At 40.9% G+C, this 16,778-nt stretch overlaps 1 protein-coding gene across 15 annotated transcripts in view; it reads right to left on the bottom strand.

The window, feature by feature from the left end:
* The window catches only part of ptprfa (protein tyrosine phosphatase receptor type Fa), a 340,154-nt gene that overhangs the window by 46,342 nt on the left and 277,034 nt on the right, over positions 1 to 16,778 (bottom strand). For 13 of the 15 annotated variants that reach the window (XM_040030501.1, XM_040030485.1, XM_040030545.1 and 10 more), the window contains one exon: positions 2,479 to 2,642. In XM_040030501.1, coding sequence (XP_039886435.1) covers positions 2,479 to 2,642 — 164 coding nt within the window. The remainder of the gene's footprint in view (positions 1 to 2,478; positions 2,643 to 16,778) is intronic. The other 2 variants (XM_040030531.1, XM_040030560.1) reach the window with 1 other exon arrangement.

Raw genomic sequence — 16,778 nt, 5'->3', positions numbered from 1 at the left:
GCTGCTGGTGAGACAAATCCTGTCTTTTTCTTTTTTATTTGGAATGAATTAGCCGATGGCTGTGAATTGGACCTGTATAGTTTATGAATGCAGCATGCTAACCTAGCCTCCTGGCTAAGCTAATAACAACACTGCACCTTCTGGTCACTTCTGGGTCATAAACCCATGGCTATCCATTTCTATGGTTGGTATTAATTCCAACTTTTGCATCAGTTTTCCCCTCAACAAAATTTGTAAGTGAAACAATACCAAGCAGCCTCTTTATATTTCAGTTTAGCATGCATGAGTCGATATTGGTATACAAAAGCTAACTGTTGAAAACTTTTCTTGTGACTAATGACCTAATTCAAGTTTCATGATTTTCAAAATAAATGGAATCATGTCAGGCTTAAGGATTTTGTTTGACGTTGGACTACAGCAAAAGGAAGAATGAGGAAAAAGACAAAACAAGTTGTGCCTCTGAGCAGCGCAGCAGCCATATGGAGGCCCTCGTCAGCCCAGTCAGTAACTCCAGATGTTTGACCCAAGAACAGGAAGCACGAGCCAACTGTCAGGCTTGAAGAGCAGGGCCGCGAGGTAGCTCGCAGCACCTCCCTCTCATATGCCATGGAGGACCTTTGCCTTCAGGCCGGCTCAAACAAGACAAATGTCTGTCTCTATTCTAGAAAATCTTCCACTCTGACCGTTTCCTGGCACTCGGTTCTAATAAAATCTTCTTGTCATCTGTTGTGCTGAAGAAAATGCTTCAGGTCTCTCTGTGGACTCAGCTCGATGATATGAGGAGGAACACAATGAGCATGTACTGCCTCCAAGGTTTACCAAAAGTGTTGCTTCTCTCACAGCAGATGACGAAAAAGGATCATCTGTATCCTGATGCTTCTGTTACTTAATTTCAGGGAATAAAAGTGTAATTTTTTTTTTTACATCTGATAGTTTGACATGTAAACGTTTTTTTTTTTTAAAATAAAGTTTATAAAAATATATATGAACAAACTGCTCTGCTAACTGAAATGACAAAGCGGTAACTAGAAAAAGTAATTTAGGTGTGAGTGTATTCCATTTTTTGTTATTTTACCAAAATGCTGCAGTGAGAGAATTCAGGAAAAACTAGAAAAATGGATCTTTCTAGTTTTTCTCCTCTGCTCACATTCAAAGTCTTGAACTATCAGAGCGCCCAGTGACGTGACACCATGGTCTCACTCTCAAATACCCACTTTAAAGCAGATTACTCACAAGATGGAGAGGAAATGGTGTCTTACTAATTTACTTCATTTACTTTGCTTTTTGACAGAGCTTAAAGCTGGATCGAGTGACCCTGAATTCACCCTCCACAGGCTTCCCATGATGCACTGAGCGTTTCTCCTTCTTTCACCATTTGTTTATAAACCATTTAATTATGAGTTGTTATTAATGTCTGTCTCTCTTCCACAGTGTGTCTTTTGTCCTGTCTCCCTCCCCTCAGCTTCAACCAGCGCAGCAGATGGCCCCGCCCCTCACTGAGCCTGGTCCTATCAGGGGTTTCTTCCTGTTAAAAGGAAGTTTTTCCTTCCCACTGTTCATGGAGGGCCCCTAGCTGCTAACCCTAACCAGTCTCTGTATTACTCTAGGGTCTTTACGTTGCAATATTAAGCACCTTGAGGTGACTGTTGTTGTGACTTGGTGCTATATAATCTTAAAAACCTCATATTCATATTATCCCAGTGAAGCCCTTCCCTCTCAGCCTGCAGGCTTCTTTGTGGTTCATAGACTCCCTTAAAATAGGATGGGAGACAGAGCTTCAGATATCCTTCCTGTGGATCCAGGTCCCAGTTTGAGTTCAGGAGACAAACACCCTTTTCACTTTTAAGATCATACTTAAAATTTTCCTTTTTGATAATAAAGGAAAATTAGGGCTGAATCAGGTCATCTTGAACGATCTCTTAGATATGTCACTACAGGCTCAGCCCGATGGAGGACTTCCCATCATGTATTGAGTATTTCTTTTCTACTGTATTGCATATCATTACATTTCGTCCTTTGTCTTCCATAGTTTGGGTTCTGTTGCTATCTCTGTGCGCTCGTTTTACCCTGACACGTTCCATAAAGCTGCTGTTTCCTACGCCTGGTTCTGCTGCGATCATTTCCTCTTAAAAAGAAATTCTTCCTTCCTACTATTGCAAATTAGGGTATGTACTAAAACTGATTAAAATCATATTCAGTCACTGATAGATCCACTACATTAATTTAATAATTTAGCATTTTAACAAAACAGGAACCTTTGTCTTTACTTGAATATTCACTGAAGTCAAAGCAGTAAAGGCCTTGTGAAGGAAAATGTTAACAGAAATTAAAATGTGCTTGTAAAAAACAGTGTTTTCAGTATTTTTATGAGTCTGATGTGATCAACGATTAATGTTTTCTGCATCTGTTGGAGGCGTCACTCCAAAAATAACCAGTGTGTGTCCTCGCAGTGTCTGCTGTTGCGTGTGTCATGCTCACCTTTTGAAGAGTAAAATAGCGATGACTATAATGATAATCAGAATGACTGCCAGCACCGGACCCATCACCCACAGCATCTCTGGGTCTTCTTGTGGTTGTCGAATAACCCCACTGATCTTCACCGTGAAGGGATCAGAGAAAGGGCTGGCTGCAAATGTCCTCTGCTGCAAACGAGAAGGATTCAGTCAGTTCACACACACACACGTTTTCATATCTCAGTGAGGACATCTCATTGGCATAACACGTTCCCTAGCTGCTCACCCTAACCATCAAAAACGAGTGCCAAACCTCACCATAACCTAATCCTAACCCTGACACTAAAACCACATTTTGAGCCTCAAAAATGCCTTCAAACTCATGAGGATGGGGATTTTGAAGCCAGCGGTCCCAACCCCCGGTCCACAGACTGGTACCGGTCCGTGAGTCGTTTGGTACCAGGCTGCGAGAGTTGAGGCTCGGGTGTGAAATTCATGGTTTTCAGGGGTTTTAATCAGTTTTTATCATTAGTTTTATATCGTTTGAATAAATCTTCTTTTTTTGTTACCGGTACTGGTTTTATTTCGTTGTATTTATCTGCGACACCTTAAAAGGCCTGTCTGTGAAAATATTGTCGGACATAAACGGGTCCGTAGCGCCAAAAAGGTTGGGGACCTCTGCAACAAGTGACTGTTGATCCCAATGTTCTGTCCTCACAAAGATGTCTAAACATCATTTTATTCATTTTATTTCATGAAATATTTTTGCTCATTTTAAACATGTTTTGAGAAAAGTTGGGAGACGGGCAACAAAAGGCTGGAAAAGTAAGTGGTACTAAAAAGAAACAGCTGGAGGAATATTTTGTTAACTGGTAAACAGTGAGTAACATGAGTGGGCATGAAAGGAGCATCTTAGAGTTTCGAAGAAGTAAACACGGTGAAAAAATCCCTAAAAAAACAAACACCTAAAACAACAGCATGACTTCATACTAGAGGAGTCCAGTGTTGAACTAGCTTAAGTGCAGTCCAGACCTTTCTGGCGCATCATGGACCGGAGCATCTACAATCCTATATCAGACAAGAAGGGGACGTCATTCCTCTTCCTGTTTTCTGTGTTTCACCATGAATAAAATCCGGATTTATGAGGTTTGCAAATCATTGCATTTTGTTCTTGTTTACATTTCACACAGCTCCCCAAGCTTTTGGGGATTTCAGGTATTCACACCACAGCATCCCTTTTCAATGCAACACATCTATCAAACAGTCCCGCTGGTAGTTGTGCGATGTATTAGGAAGAAAATAAGGGGACAGTAAAAATCACTGTCTACAGATACAATCTGCATGAATGGAAATAACTTGTGAATATTCTTGGAGCTAATTACTGGCTCTCAGGGTGGTTTTAAAAAAAGTTCCCTGGAGGTAAAGGTTTCATCTAGTTTTTACGATACAATATCAGGAGACAGTCTGGGTCAACACAAAAACAACTTAGATAAAAATTAATTTTATTCTTAGATGTGAGCGTTTTACTGTTCTCTTATTTGTTGAAATTAAATGGAAAGAAATTCTGGCTGGTTTATGTCTCTGTCTCGTATATTGGCAGCAGGCTGATATAGAGGTTTGTGCTTCATAGCATGAAGGTACCTTTGTTCCCCATGTGTGCAGTGACGTTTATTTCTATTCCAGTTCAGTTTCTATGACTAATATGATTACCCCATCACAATAAAAAAAAACAACAACAACAGAAAACACAATCATCAATAATTAGAACACAAAGAGGCATTTGTTGTCTCAATGAGGAAAAAAATAACACTATACAAACTGATCTGTTTCCCAGTGTGTGGCAAACATAACAATATGCTAATGGAAACTCAGTTTTGCACTCTTTTGGATAAGTTTTGTTTATTCTTGCTGGTTCTTGTTAAAACTCTAAAATATCTTCGTGGTGCACAGAGTTCCTGAAAAAGTTCCTGAAAAAACCCAAAGAAAATCCTGTATTTATTGCATCCATGTAACCTGCATGAAGCCTTTTTATTGCTTTTGTTGAAGCTTTACAATATTTTGTGGTACAGTCCCTCATCGATCAGAGGAATGATGTGAAACCTGTAACAGGACTATCCATCACATTACCAAAAAACTTCATGTAATTTAAATATTTTAATGGTGAAAACATTTTGATTCAATTCATCAATTTAAAGATTTTAAGCAATTGTAAAGCAGGATTCCACGTGGGAGTGTAAATGAGGTTTAAACGATAACAGGTCTCTGCAGGTGAAGGCAACTGGTTATCTGTAACAGCTCCTGGAAGGCAGCAGGTGGAGGGGATGGGGTTGGGGATAGAGGAGGACAGACAGTGAGGTGTGAGACAGGCAGACACAGGCTGCTGTGTTGGATGTGCTTGATGTGGGACCGTACTGCTTGTTGTCATGAGACCCACCCTGAGGCCAGGGGGGCGCAAGAAGCTCAGTGCAAGGATACACATCGGCAACATCCTCTGAGGACACATCCAACAATGCCAGCAGCTTCACTACACCTTCAGATGGGGCATGGAGACCTGAGGCCAGCCCTGAGTTCTCCCCTGCCATCACTAAAGGACATGGACCTAGACTCTCACTTTGGCACAATATAAACTCATGTCTCGCTGCTAGGACAGAGTCTGTTCATCTAAAAGATCCGTTTTCTCCACTTATTGTATTATTGTACTATTGTTTGTAAATGCTGATGATGTTACGTGGACAGAAAGTCACAGCTCTGCAGTCGCGCATCTTTGGAAAGAACAGCACATATACAAAGAAAAACGAAAGACATACAAATCTGTTGAAGCATACATATTTCTTTATAGCTACATCTAAGGCTTTGATTTGTGTAATGGACTGATGTCGACCATCCGGACTCACGCTGAACAAAGCATCGATTATGCCATCTGGCCATAGTCTCATATCATTGTCACCTACTTAAAAACAGGCCAGAGTAGGTGCGACGGTCTGCTTCTCTCTCAGACTAATTGCATTTCAATATGCTGAAAGCTTTTAATGGATTTTTGTCTAAAAATCTAATGGTGCAAAAAAGATGTTGCCTACCTTAGCTTTAAAAAAAATACAACAAAAAAACCCCGGTAAAAACTGAAACTATCCTCACTGTTCAGGCTTATTCTGGCTGAGCACATCAAGCATAATGTGACAAATCCCACTTCATCACTCGTTGAGATTCCAGTGCTCCAAAGCAGCCAGGTTTGAATGGCTTTCACCAATTTATTGAGTTCAAGGACTTTTAACTTCAAAAGATGACAGAGTGTGTATTCTAATGCTTTGTCAATTTAAGCTATTTGCATCCATAGGAACAGTGTCATTGGCTGCAGTTGTCTTTAAATTTGATTCAGTGGTTTACATAAACAAGCGTCCGCCTCGTGGTTGACAAATAAAGCCAATGCAGAAATACCAGCTCCTGTAAAGGCCACTTGAGGCTGACTCCAGTGAGCTGATCCACATAGACTTTAATGTTGAAATGCACAGTCCTACAGTCGAGGTAAACAGTTTTCCAGTCAGGTACAAAACATTATTGTGGTCTTCACAGTTAATCAAAACCTCCATAATGAATTCTTTTTTATAACTAAGTTGAATCTTCTATATGTTCGTTTGTTTGTGACCCATACAGTATGGATGAAGCTTGGTAACAGCGATCGCAAGTGTTAGCTACCGTATTTTCCGCACTACAAGGCGCACTTAAAAGCCTTTAATTTTCTCAAAAATCGACAGTGCGTCTTATGTATAAATTCTCAAACCGATTGTATGTGGTACATGGCGCTCAAAAATCTGTCAAAAAATGTTTTAGTACGACTTTGCTAAGCTACGAAGCCGCACGGCCTGATGGATTGTCGGAGCATTACGGCTGCCGTAGCGTTGCGGAGTCCTGGGTCCTAAACTCCGTCCTATTCAGGTCCCAAAGTCAAACGAACACTGCAGCATCACTGAGAGTTAAAAACTGTCTAAATTCTTTCATCTTTAATAAAATGATCAGCGTTGCTGCTTTACCAGCTGTAACTATGAAGTTTAACATCCAGGCATCCATGAAAACAGAACTGATTACATTTAACAGAGTTAGAAGTTAGCAGGAAGTTAGCTCGCTAGCTTCCACCTAAACGTGATATAGCATGTTCTGACTGAGAGATTTCTGAATAAATTCAAACGTACAGCTCTGCTGTCACTTCTAACATAAATGAAGACAGAAAACTACACAGCAGTGACGTTTGTAGGGTTACTGACGTTGGGCTAGCTGGTATATAATGATGTGCTACGTGATCGCTAGCAACACAGCTATGTTAGCATAAACACAGTGAAGCTGGAGGATGAAGCTAACTTTTTTCCACTTGATAAAAGTTAACGTGAAGGTTCCTGATGGTTAGAGACAAATGCAATTGCATGGCAGGATGCTGTAAACGGACCAAACTTCAGCAGGAGAACAACTGAGATAATCCATCCACAATACCAGGTTACTCATTAATATACTGCAACAACATGGGAATAGAGCAGCTGTGAGAGGATTCAGCATTAATGAATCAATGGTACAGAAGAGGAGGAAGCAAGAAGGAGCTGAGTAAAGTTTGACTTATCTGACTGTTTTGTTTCACTTAATGCTCCTTATGGTCTGAAAAATATGGTAATCAGAAATACCAGGCAGTGATGTCATGTCAGCTACATCCATCTTTTGTATACAGTTTTTTCAATGGAAATGGGCCATTAGTCTATGGCAGTATGACTGCCATGTTAAACAGCAATGTTTCCCATGATTGCATCAGTATTTTAGAGCCCCCTTTCTGTAAAAGCCCACATCATTAAACCCCCAGACGGCCAGGTTTTCATGCAGTGTTTCTGTAATTACAGTCTCTGTGGAGACCAATCATTTCTCAAGCAATGTCACTCGAGTAAACAAAAACTCCTCCAGAGCCACCAAACACATTAAACAAGTATTTCACCAGCACAGCAGTAGTACTTCCCCAATTGACTTTGACATGTAAAATTAGAGAAATTAATACCAAAAAACACCAAACCAAGAGATGTTTGTCATCCTAATGACCTCTGGAGTAAAGCAGTGCAAAAAAAAAAAATCGCTTCATTACAAAATAATCAAATATTTCAGATGAAGTGAAATCAAAGAAAACACTTTTAGGTTTTCTCTAAGCTGCAGAGTTGGAGGCAGAGTTGCCAATATTCTGCTATTGGCAACAGAATAAACATTAAAAGGGGTTACATGGATCAATTTGCAGGGAGTAATTCTCTTTAAGTAACTGTTCTGCTTGTCACTTTATGTTCTGTGAGACAAGTGTAGTAAGTTGCACTGTGTTGGTGAATGAGACTATAAATATTCCTGTAAGCCTGACGGGCTCTGGCTCAACAAGGCTGCAGCTCCGCTGGGTAAAAGCCGTAAACCCCACTGAAGTGTGCCGCTTGTTAAAAACAAAGCCACCCTCGACCAGCTTTGTTTCCTTAATGATTCATTAATTTCAGCACATTTTTTCACACTCATATTCACTTTAGTATTCATGGTCGAGGTTGCGGTATCCAATCTGACAGCTACACATGAATTATACATGATCTTTGTCTATAGCAGACTTTTTTTGTATTTGTCCTGCTGCAAAATGCAAAAAAAAATAAATCATTTTGACACAGAACGGCCTTGCAAACACATCAAACTCTAAAGTTTATTCTTTGTAGTGTAAACTTTAATTTCAAGGCAAGAAACCTGATTATAATCATTCTTGTTAATCCAAACTTGTATGAATGTAGAAACGCACGGGAATCTGATGGCCTGTGCTAAAGATCTGAAGTTACACAACAACAAGCTAACCAAAAATAAGTGGCAGTCACATGGAAAGTAGAGATGTTTTTTCTTACCCATATTTTCAGCATGCACATGTAATGACTTTCACTCTACAGAAGCGACCATGAACTTGTCTCTCAGTTTTTTAAAACCTCTTTTTTAAGGAGAAAACAAAAGTCTTGACAATCCGATTTCTGTCTTTGTTTTTGGTGAGAACTTCCTGCACGCAGAAAAACTGAATTTAATCCTGTCATAAGTGTTAACATACCTGATTGTTGCTCAGACGTGTTAATAAAGCTCTCTTTGAATTAAAAGGCCTTAAAATATAACCTCTTACCCAGGCCTTCATTTGTCACGGCTGAATTGGCATGACTTTAGTCAAGGTACAAGTTGCTCTGCTTTGCTTTGGATAAGTGCCTTTGTTATTTGCATAATAATAATAATAATCACACACACACACACACACACACACTTTAGAAAGCTTAGTGAGTGATACTTCTTCTATTTCCTTTTCCCACTGTTTTTCGTAATGACTTCGACTGTACGTGTGTTGCTGTGTGTGAGTAATTGTCACCCACATTAGAAGCGTGCACCAGTTGGCAGCAGGCGTGCTCCAGGCTTATCCTCCCACAGCCGAACTGTCTCTGCTCCTCGTCTGATGCACCGCTTTCATATCCCTTCTCCAAGAAGCACATGCCGCCAACCAAATGTCTTATCTCCTCAGTGTTTATAGTTTGGTGTTGTTAGTGTCTTTTGGGACAAGTCTACTTTTTGCCGTTTTGTCCGTCCCAAACAACTAAAGCACTGTAGCGAAGCAAAAGTAATCTACCAATCAGGTGGGTCTCCGACTGGGATTTAGATTTTTTATTATAACAGTGCAGCAGTCGCTTGTTTAATGAAAGTTTCTCATGCACTGCAAACTTACTGCAAACACTAAGTGTCAATGCTGAATGTGACACGCAGTCATTTATAAAGATGTTTGGTGTTAAGAAGTTTAATTTTCCTTTTTTGGTTTTGCATTGCACCTGATAGTTTCATTTCTCTCTTCCTTTCTTCCAGCTTCTGGTGCAGTGTTGATAGAAATTAAGACTTGGAACAGTTATAAATGGATTAAGTAGTGGAGGGAGTGGAGCTGATTAAATGTTTCTTTAATCTACGAGAGGAGGCTGTTTATCAGTAAGCAAATTTTTAAATGTGTCTCAAAAGTGGTGCCATGGAGTCGGTTCTGTGAACGTCTCCCTGTTTTTGCATCTAGTACAGGCTGCAAATGTCAGACATTTAGTATGCATATATGCACGCTGGCTGATGTCATGCCCATTTCACACCATTATACTTGACAGCTGTGGGTAGGAATATATTTATTTACCCATCAAGTACATACGCAAGATGTTTATGTTGGCTGGTCACCTGTTAGTTATTGCATATAGCCTTAATGAAAACTCATACATAATTAATATTTTCTGCCTTGAGGAACAGTTTTTCTGTGCTTCCGTCCCACTGCGATCAAATCTCTTGGCCAAGGCAGCAGCACAAACTCACAGCTTGATTCTCTAAAGCAGAAAAATGTATAAATAATCTTTTTACATAATAAAGGGAGTGTTAATTCTCCAGGTCATAATTCACTTCTGTGTGTATTTTAGGAGGATGGATTTGAAACATAACCTGAGTTATTCTGATGGTTTTCCAGTTCACTTTCTACCTGAGCGATCTTCAAATCGCAGCTTTCACCAAACTTAAACCAACCATTAACAGCTCCTCATGGCTAACAGCACAAGCAGCATAAGCAGATGGCTAAACAGCTTTCATTACATAATGCACATTACAGAAGCTGTGTCCTAACTGCTACTATTTATCCTGCATTTAAACACAAGCTGCGTTGCTAATTATAAAAATCTTTAAAAGGATGTTCTGTTAAACTGAAACTGTATATAAAAGATGGACATAGCCACCATAAACATGTTCGCTTTGGACAGCTGTCAGTAATCCTTGGTTAGCAAGCTGCATTCATAAACAGTACCGCTGCATTGCACAGATACTTATATGTGCTAACTAGTACTAAATAGCAGACAAAATAGTCAAATTTAACTCCCAAACACTGAAGCACAACCTTTCGGGCAGGCTGTACTTTGTAGCAGGCCGTAGTCTGTGTTCATTAAAACGGCAGCACAAACACTGTAGAGAGATTTGATTCAGAGACTTTAATTAGCTGACTTTAATTCAAGGCACTTCTGTCATTAACCAGTTCCCAAGCTCCAGTATCCATGTTTATTTTGCCATTTGTTTGCTTGCATTGTACATGTTTATTTCTGGTGTAAAGGTTGATATGGGAGGGTATATAGTCAGTCAAGTGGCCACCAGAGGAACTGCGGCTTTTAGCGCTTCTGCACTGGTGTCATTTTTCAGAGCTCGCCACCTGGATAAGCTGTTTGTTAGAAATGCTCCCAGTATTATTACTTCAATTAACCACAGTGATAAAAGAACGTCTCCTTGCTCTGCCATCGCTGTCACACAATCCTCCCGGTTCATGCGGGTTTATATTAATGCACTGCAGTGTTGCAGTTTTCAAATGTCTGTGTCTCTGTATCAGGACAGAGCTGTGGCACGAGACTGGGAATCTTTCTATTGCAACTTCAGTCTCAGAAACAAGTCTTAGCAGTTGATATTTTAGCCAAGCAATGACAAAAATGTCACAACAAGTCAACAGGAAATGTCACTTAAAAAGTGTGAGGCAGCGGCTGCAGGTGTGAGTCTTGTCAAAGACTCCCTAATGACCGAGAAGGTTACTAATGTTAGGAGAGTGCACACTGTGGGCTTGTGCTGTGCAGATGGAAACTGTAGTAGCTGCATTTGTTAAAGCTTCACTGTTCATATTTTTGTTCCTGCTCTATGAGAAATAAAGAAATACAGTAAAACAACAAAAGTTCAGTTGTTTTCCGTCTTGGTTCATTGTCACTGTTATTATTGTAGCCTAAAGGGGGGATTATGAAGAGACTGATTTACTCATGAGCTCATCATTGCTTTTCTCTTATGATAATTCTAATGAAAAAGTCTTATTATATTGGTCCCATTCCTGGTTTACACATTTTCATAACTGATGACAAACCTCAGCGTTTCTTTAAAAAGACGGCAGCCACCTTTCCGAGCTCTGCAGCGTAGCGTATAGAAGAAACCTTGGAGCATTAGCAGCTAAAAGGTGTGGCGCTTGATAACGTGCTCAGCTCATCTGTCTCCTCAGCGCTTTCCGCTCGCTTCTCTCTTTAGTACTTTGTGGCACTTTTAGCAAAGTACTGCTTACAGCTCAGAAAACTTTTTTTCTTTTTGAAAAATGACAGTTTTCACAGCTTTTAGATGCAGCAGAAGCATATTCGGAAGGATATTTAGATAATCTCAGGGGGGAAGTTTTGAAGTGATCAATCTCAGCGGTGGGACCTCGTAGATAGTAATCCTTCAGGGGTGAAAAATATGCTGCTGCTACATCTGCAAACTGGAGCGAGGAGACGCAAAGAAGAGAAGTGTCTATAATAGCAGAGGTGCAGGGGGATGAACATTTTGCTCAACAAAATTGTTTCCATCGTCCGTAATCCTTCCGCAAGAAGTGACTGATTACAAAGCATGAAACAATGTCTGACTGCAATGTATTTTGACAGCTCGGTTATTTTCTGAAACACTGGATATTTCTCCCTCAGCCGGAGTCGTCTCCTCTCGGCTCATCTATGCGTACAAGCTGGAAGATATCCAGTACCTATTCCTCTTTTCCCCTCAAAGTTCAGCAACTCTCCTCCTCCCACATTAGAAACACATCCCGGCATCTGTAAGGCCCTCTCTCCAGTGGCTGCAGCATTTCTTTCCTTTCTTGGTCTTATCCTCCCATTAAGCTCCCTCTAACTCCTCTGCTCACCTCTCTGTCGCTCCCACAGGGCTCTGCATTCACAGGAAGCCGCCGTGCTCTCCTAGCCGACCCACCCTCCACCCCTCCACTCTAAGTGATCACACTGTTTATATGGCCTTTTTCTTTTATCCAATTTCACACGTCCCGGCTTGTTTACCAGCAGTGGGGGCCACAGAAAGCCACAGTGCCCTTTTCCTTCACTCTCCAGCCCCCTCGCCTTTCTTTTCCTTCCCACTCGTCTCTTGTCGCCTCCACCCCTCCAGCAGCTTTGCGGCAGAAATAAAAGCTAAGCTTATGTCCCCTTTTTTTCAATGAATGTGATTAGGTTTCTATTTTTGTACAGGCTGGAATCACATTCAGCAACGTGTCATTTATTGAATCTGGACCCTGCAGCTCTGTTCTCAACACTGTGGAAAAGTATTGTCCAAGACGACGCACTTCCCTCATTACAAAAGCTGTAATGAGCGGAGGCGCAGCAAAGTGGGAGTGATGAGAAATGCTCCATTTAATCATTTATTTAGAATGTCTGAATGGCATCTAAATGTCGGAGGACAATGGCATGTACAGAACAATGAATTGCTAAGTCTCTCTGATAAAGTTCCAGGAACTAAGGGATGACAGGAATAAGATGCCCAATTATGCATACAGAGAGTCCCTGCATGTGTGGCGATTTGCTTAAATATGTATCAACATTTTAGTTTTTATCAAACTATTTCTTTTTATCTCAAAGTTCTGAACATTTTTTAAATCCACACGGATGCTCCTCTTAAAAAACCGCAGTCCTCCGGCCTAACGTCCGTTCTCCACCTCTCCACCGAGTGTCAGGATCATACAAACAGCACTAAAAACATCCGCCGAGGCCACCGAAGCTCTGCTGTATTAATTTGCTGTCTTACCCACTTAGATGGAAAGGTCAGCGTTTCATCTTTGTGCCTAAAGGTGGGGAAACTGCAGTTTCAGTCTTTTTCTGCCAGCAGGATCGTACAACAACTACAAAGCTGAATTTTATGTAACTTGAGGCGAGACAGAGATCCCAAACGTGTACACTAAAAAAAAAAAGGAAATTGGATGGTTGTTACATTTACAAAAGTCTAACTTGTATTTTGTTTCTGTGGTGAACGTAATTAAATCATGTAGGATCTGTATGAAATTTAACAACTTCATTTGTTCTTGTTGAGGTGACCTGATACAATCTAGTAAGAGTGGTTAGTTGCTGGACTCATGAAATTCACAAGACCACACGAGATTTTACACCACAGGAAAATCACTGGAGGCAGACACTACACACCCCGTGCATGCTAGCGCTATTTATTGTGGTTTAACCTGTCAAGGACAAAAACGTGCAGAAAAATTCTGCATCAAGCCTTGAAATCGTAGCTTTCCTCCTTTTGTGAAATCTGTACCGACAGCGTGGTGGTGCAGTGGTTCGCACTGTTACCTCACAGCATGAAGGTCCCAGGTTCAAACCCACAGTCTGGCTAGTTTGCAGTGGGTACTCTGGTTTCCTCCCACAGTTAAAGGTCATTCGGTTATTAGAGTTAGATTAATTTGTGATTCTAAATTACTCATAAGTGTGAGTGCAAAGGATTGTTTGGCCCTGTGATAGACTGGTGACCTGTGTGCCTCTTACCCAATCACATCTGGGGTACGGTTGTTGTAAAGGGCATGAAATGTCCCATCACACCTAGAATTTTGTCCATATAAAATGATCCTTTTGTCAATACTGTAAATCAAACATGTTCAAAGAAAACCATTTTCTACAACTGTTGGCCAAATCTGCAGATTGCTACCTGGAAGGTTTTCAGGCCGCTCTTCACTCACTGACTGACTTTGTTTTGGAGCGTATTTTAGTGCAGATAAACCCGACCAATGTGCTGAATTTCCTTCATTGATAACCTGAAACAAGCTTGCTTTCATTTCTCCATCTGCCCCCTTTTTTAATCTCACACTTCTTTCAGCCACTGATATTTGAATGACATTTAAATGCTCAATTCATTTCAGTTTTATTCATAGAGCTCCAAATCATAACATATGTCACATTGAGCACTTTACGTAGTGGGGCCAAGACCTTGGATCATTTAAGAAAAAGCCAGTTACTCTCCCCTGAGCAGGACCCACAGTGGGCCTGCTGTCTTCACTGGGCGAGGCGAGACAAGAGCTGAGGCAAATATTAACACCGTGTGAAGGATCTGCACAGTCTGCTCAGCAGTAGGTGAAAGTGGTTAGTGATGAAAGCCTGACTTGGGTTCACCCATACAAGGAGACTCTGAATGCAGGTTTATCCTGTTAACATCCAGCAGCTCTCCATAACACGCTCATGGTTTGGGCTCAGCGTAGTACAAGCACATTTTCAGAAAATGCTTTACTTCAATGTAAGCTTCATATGAGGAATGATTAAAATAGTTCAGACAGCAGGACCTAAAGATCAAAACCTGTTTGAGAGAATCTATTTTAATGTATTCAGTCATCCTTCATCCTTCAGCTGCTATTTTCAGCTCGTGGAAGTTGCTGTTGTAACCACGTCCACTCTGCGTTCTCCACCATGGACCTCAAACTTGCACAGCAAGCAAAAGTCAGCTGGAACAAGATGAAGTTGAATGTGAGACCAGCCAAATCTAAATCAGGTGAAGCTTTTGATTTGTCAGAACCTTCTGATCAGACCCCGTACATGCATTCTTGTTCTTCTTCACAAGCCTTTCCATAAAAAGATTTGAACCTTAATCTCCCCCTACACCTTACTCCAAGTGAATCTTTACTGATCTGGTGCATCACCGTGTTTGTGTGAATAGTTCATAAGACTGTTTAAAGCCAGAAGCCTTTAGAAGTGTTCTATTCTGGACCAACCTCCTCCCTCTCCATAGATCGTAACACATTTAAATGAAGATGCCACGAGGGCGAACAAGAACAAGAGCAGTTAAAATTAGAGAAGCAGTCTGAAGTTTTAATGCTCTTGGAAGCAAGGTGCATGTGAGTGACGGTGGGGATCACGGCCTAACTGCTTGGGAGATATACCTGCAGATGCATGCAGGAGTCAAGGACATGATTAGCATCACTGTGACGTGCTTGGCATGTGTGCAGCGCTGCTGGAAGGGCTGCTCTTGTATTCCACAGATAGAAAGCAATAATGCCATTCACAACCAACTCTGCTCTATTCATTCAGCATTACAAAGAAGTATGGAACATGCACTGCAGCTGTATGTACCACAATGTGACCCATAAATGAAGTTTTTCCACAGTTTTATGAGAACTATTCATCTGACAACTTTAAAGGCCACAAATGCAGACAAAACAGCAATAGAGCAGCATATTAAAAAACCATCCACGTTGCCTCTGCTGTTCCCTTGCCCCTGCTGCAGATTTATGATTTATTAAAGAGCAAGAGGTGTCAAGCACAGCCTTGGTCTCAGTGAACCTTTCTTGACACAGCACTGCTGCATACAAGGCAGGCTGTAACTTACAGCTTATTCCACTCTAATAGTTGACTTTGCTTCTCCCTCACGTGGTAGCAGCAGCTGTATTGTGTGTTCAGATGGTACATTAGTGCAGAAGGATTACATAACATAAAACATAATGGGCACTTTGTTGGCAAGATGGTCAAACTCGGGGGAATCCATTTGTTTTCTTCCACATTTTATTCTGACTATTGATCATGTGCACTCAAACACAGCAGTGTGGGGGGGAAAGCGCGTATTGCAATCCAGTACAACACCACCACAGGAAGCAGCTGCAAGGTCCACAGTAACAAGTGTCCCACAGGTTGCGTTCATTGCAAGGCTATTGCATGATATCAAACATTGGTCCTTGTTACTGTTTCTATTTCCTGACTCTTGTCTGTGAATATACAACTTTCATAAAGATGTACAATACAAAATCTGCACAAATAACTTTCAAAAATACATTTTGGGAAAAAGCTGCTACACAGTTATTTGTTCCAGGACTTGGTCCTCAGCTGAAGCTAAGCTGATGAATGATTTGCTGACTTTTGGTGCATCTCTGTGATAGTTTCTCTCTTGTATTTCAATGTTTGTATTGTTTTTGATGCAAGTGTTAGTTGCTGAGTTTGTGAATTGTGGCTGGTCACATGAGCGCATTCACCTTCCAGACAGTCCCCCTGTTCTAAGAAGAACGGGTCTGGTCAGGTAGCCACAGTGTTTATTCCATTATGGAGATCTGAAAATTCAACATCGATGGGCAGATTTACTAACCAGGGCAAACTAGCGTCACAGTCGATGGAAGTGGGAGGTTCTGTTGGCGATCTGCTAATTTATAAAGATAAATAGTTTGTTTTAATGATGACCAGCATTCTACCAAGAGCACTGTACATATGCAGGCAGAAGCCATCAGGATGTGAGTTTCATGTTTGTGCTTCTCTCTGGAAATTCAGATCAATGTGTTTTTGCCTGGAAGACAAACTCTTCTGTTAGAATGTGCCGTGGACGATGCACAGTCTTGCAGCTCGAGACATTCATTCTCTGGATAATTCTGACAGCTCAGTTAGAGCACAGGATCGCAGCTTTATTACAAATGAATCCATGTTATGAATCTGTTTGTCATTACTGACTTTATATATGTAGAAGAGGATGTCACATCGTGACCCAGGCTTTTGTTAATGACGTTGCTAT

This window comes from Simochromis diagramma, unplaced genomic scaffold, assembly GCF_900408965.1.
Source record: "Simochromis diagramma unplaced genomic scaffold, fSimDia1.1 OVJJ01000334.1, whole genome shotgun sequence".
NCBI classification, from domain to species: Eukaryota; Metazoa; Chordata; class Actinopteri; order Cichliformes; family Cichlidae; genus Simochromis; species Simochromis diagramma.
The sequence above is the reverse complement of the archived record's forward strand: the minus strand, read 5'-3'. Positions and strand labels throughout refer to the sequence as shown.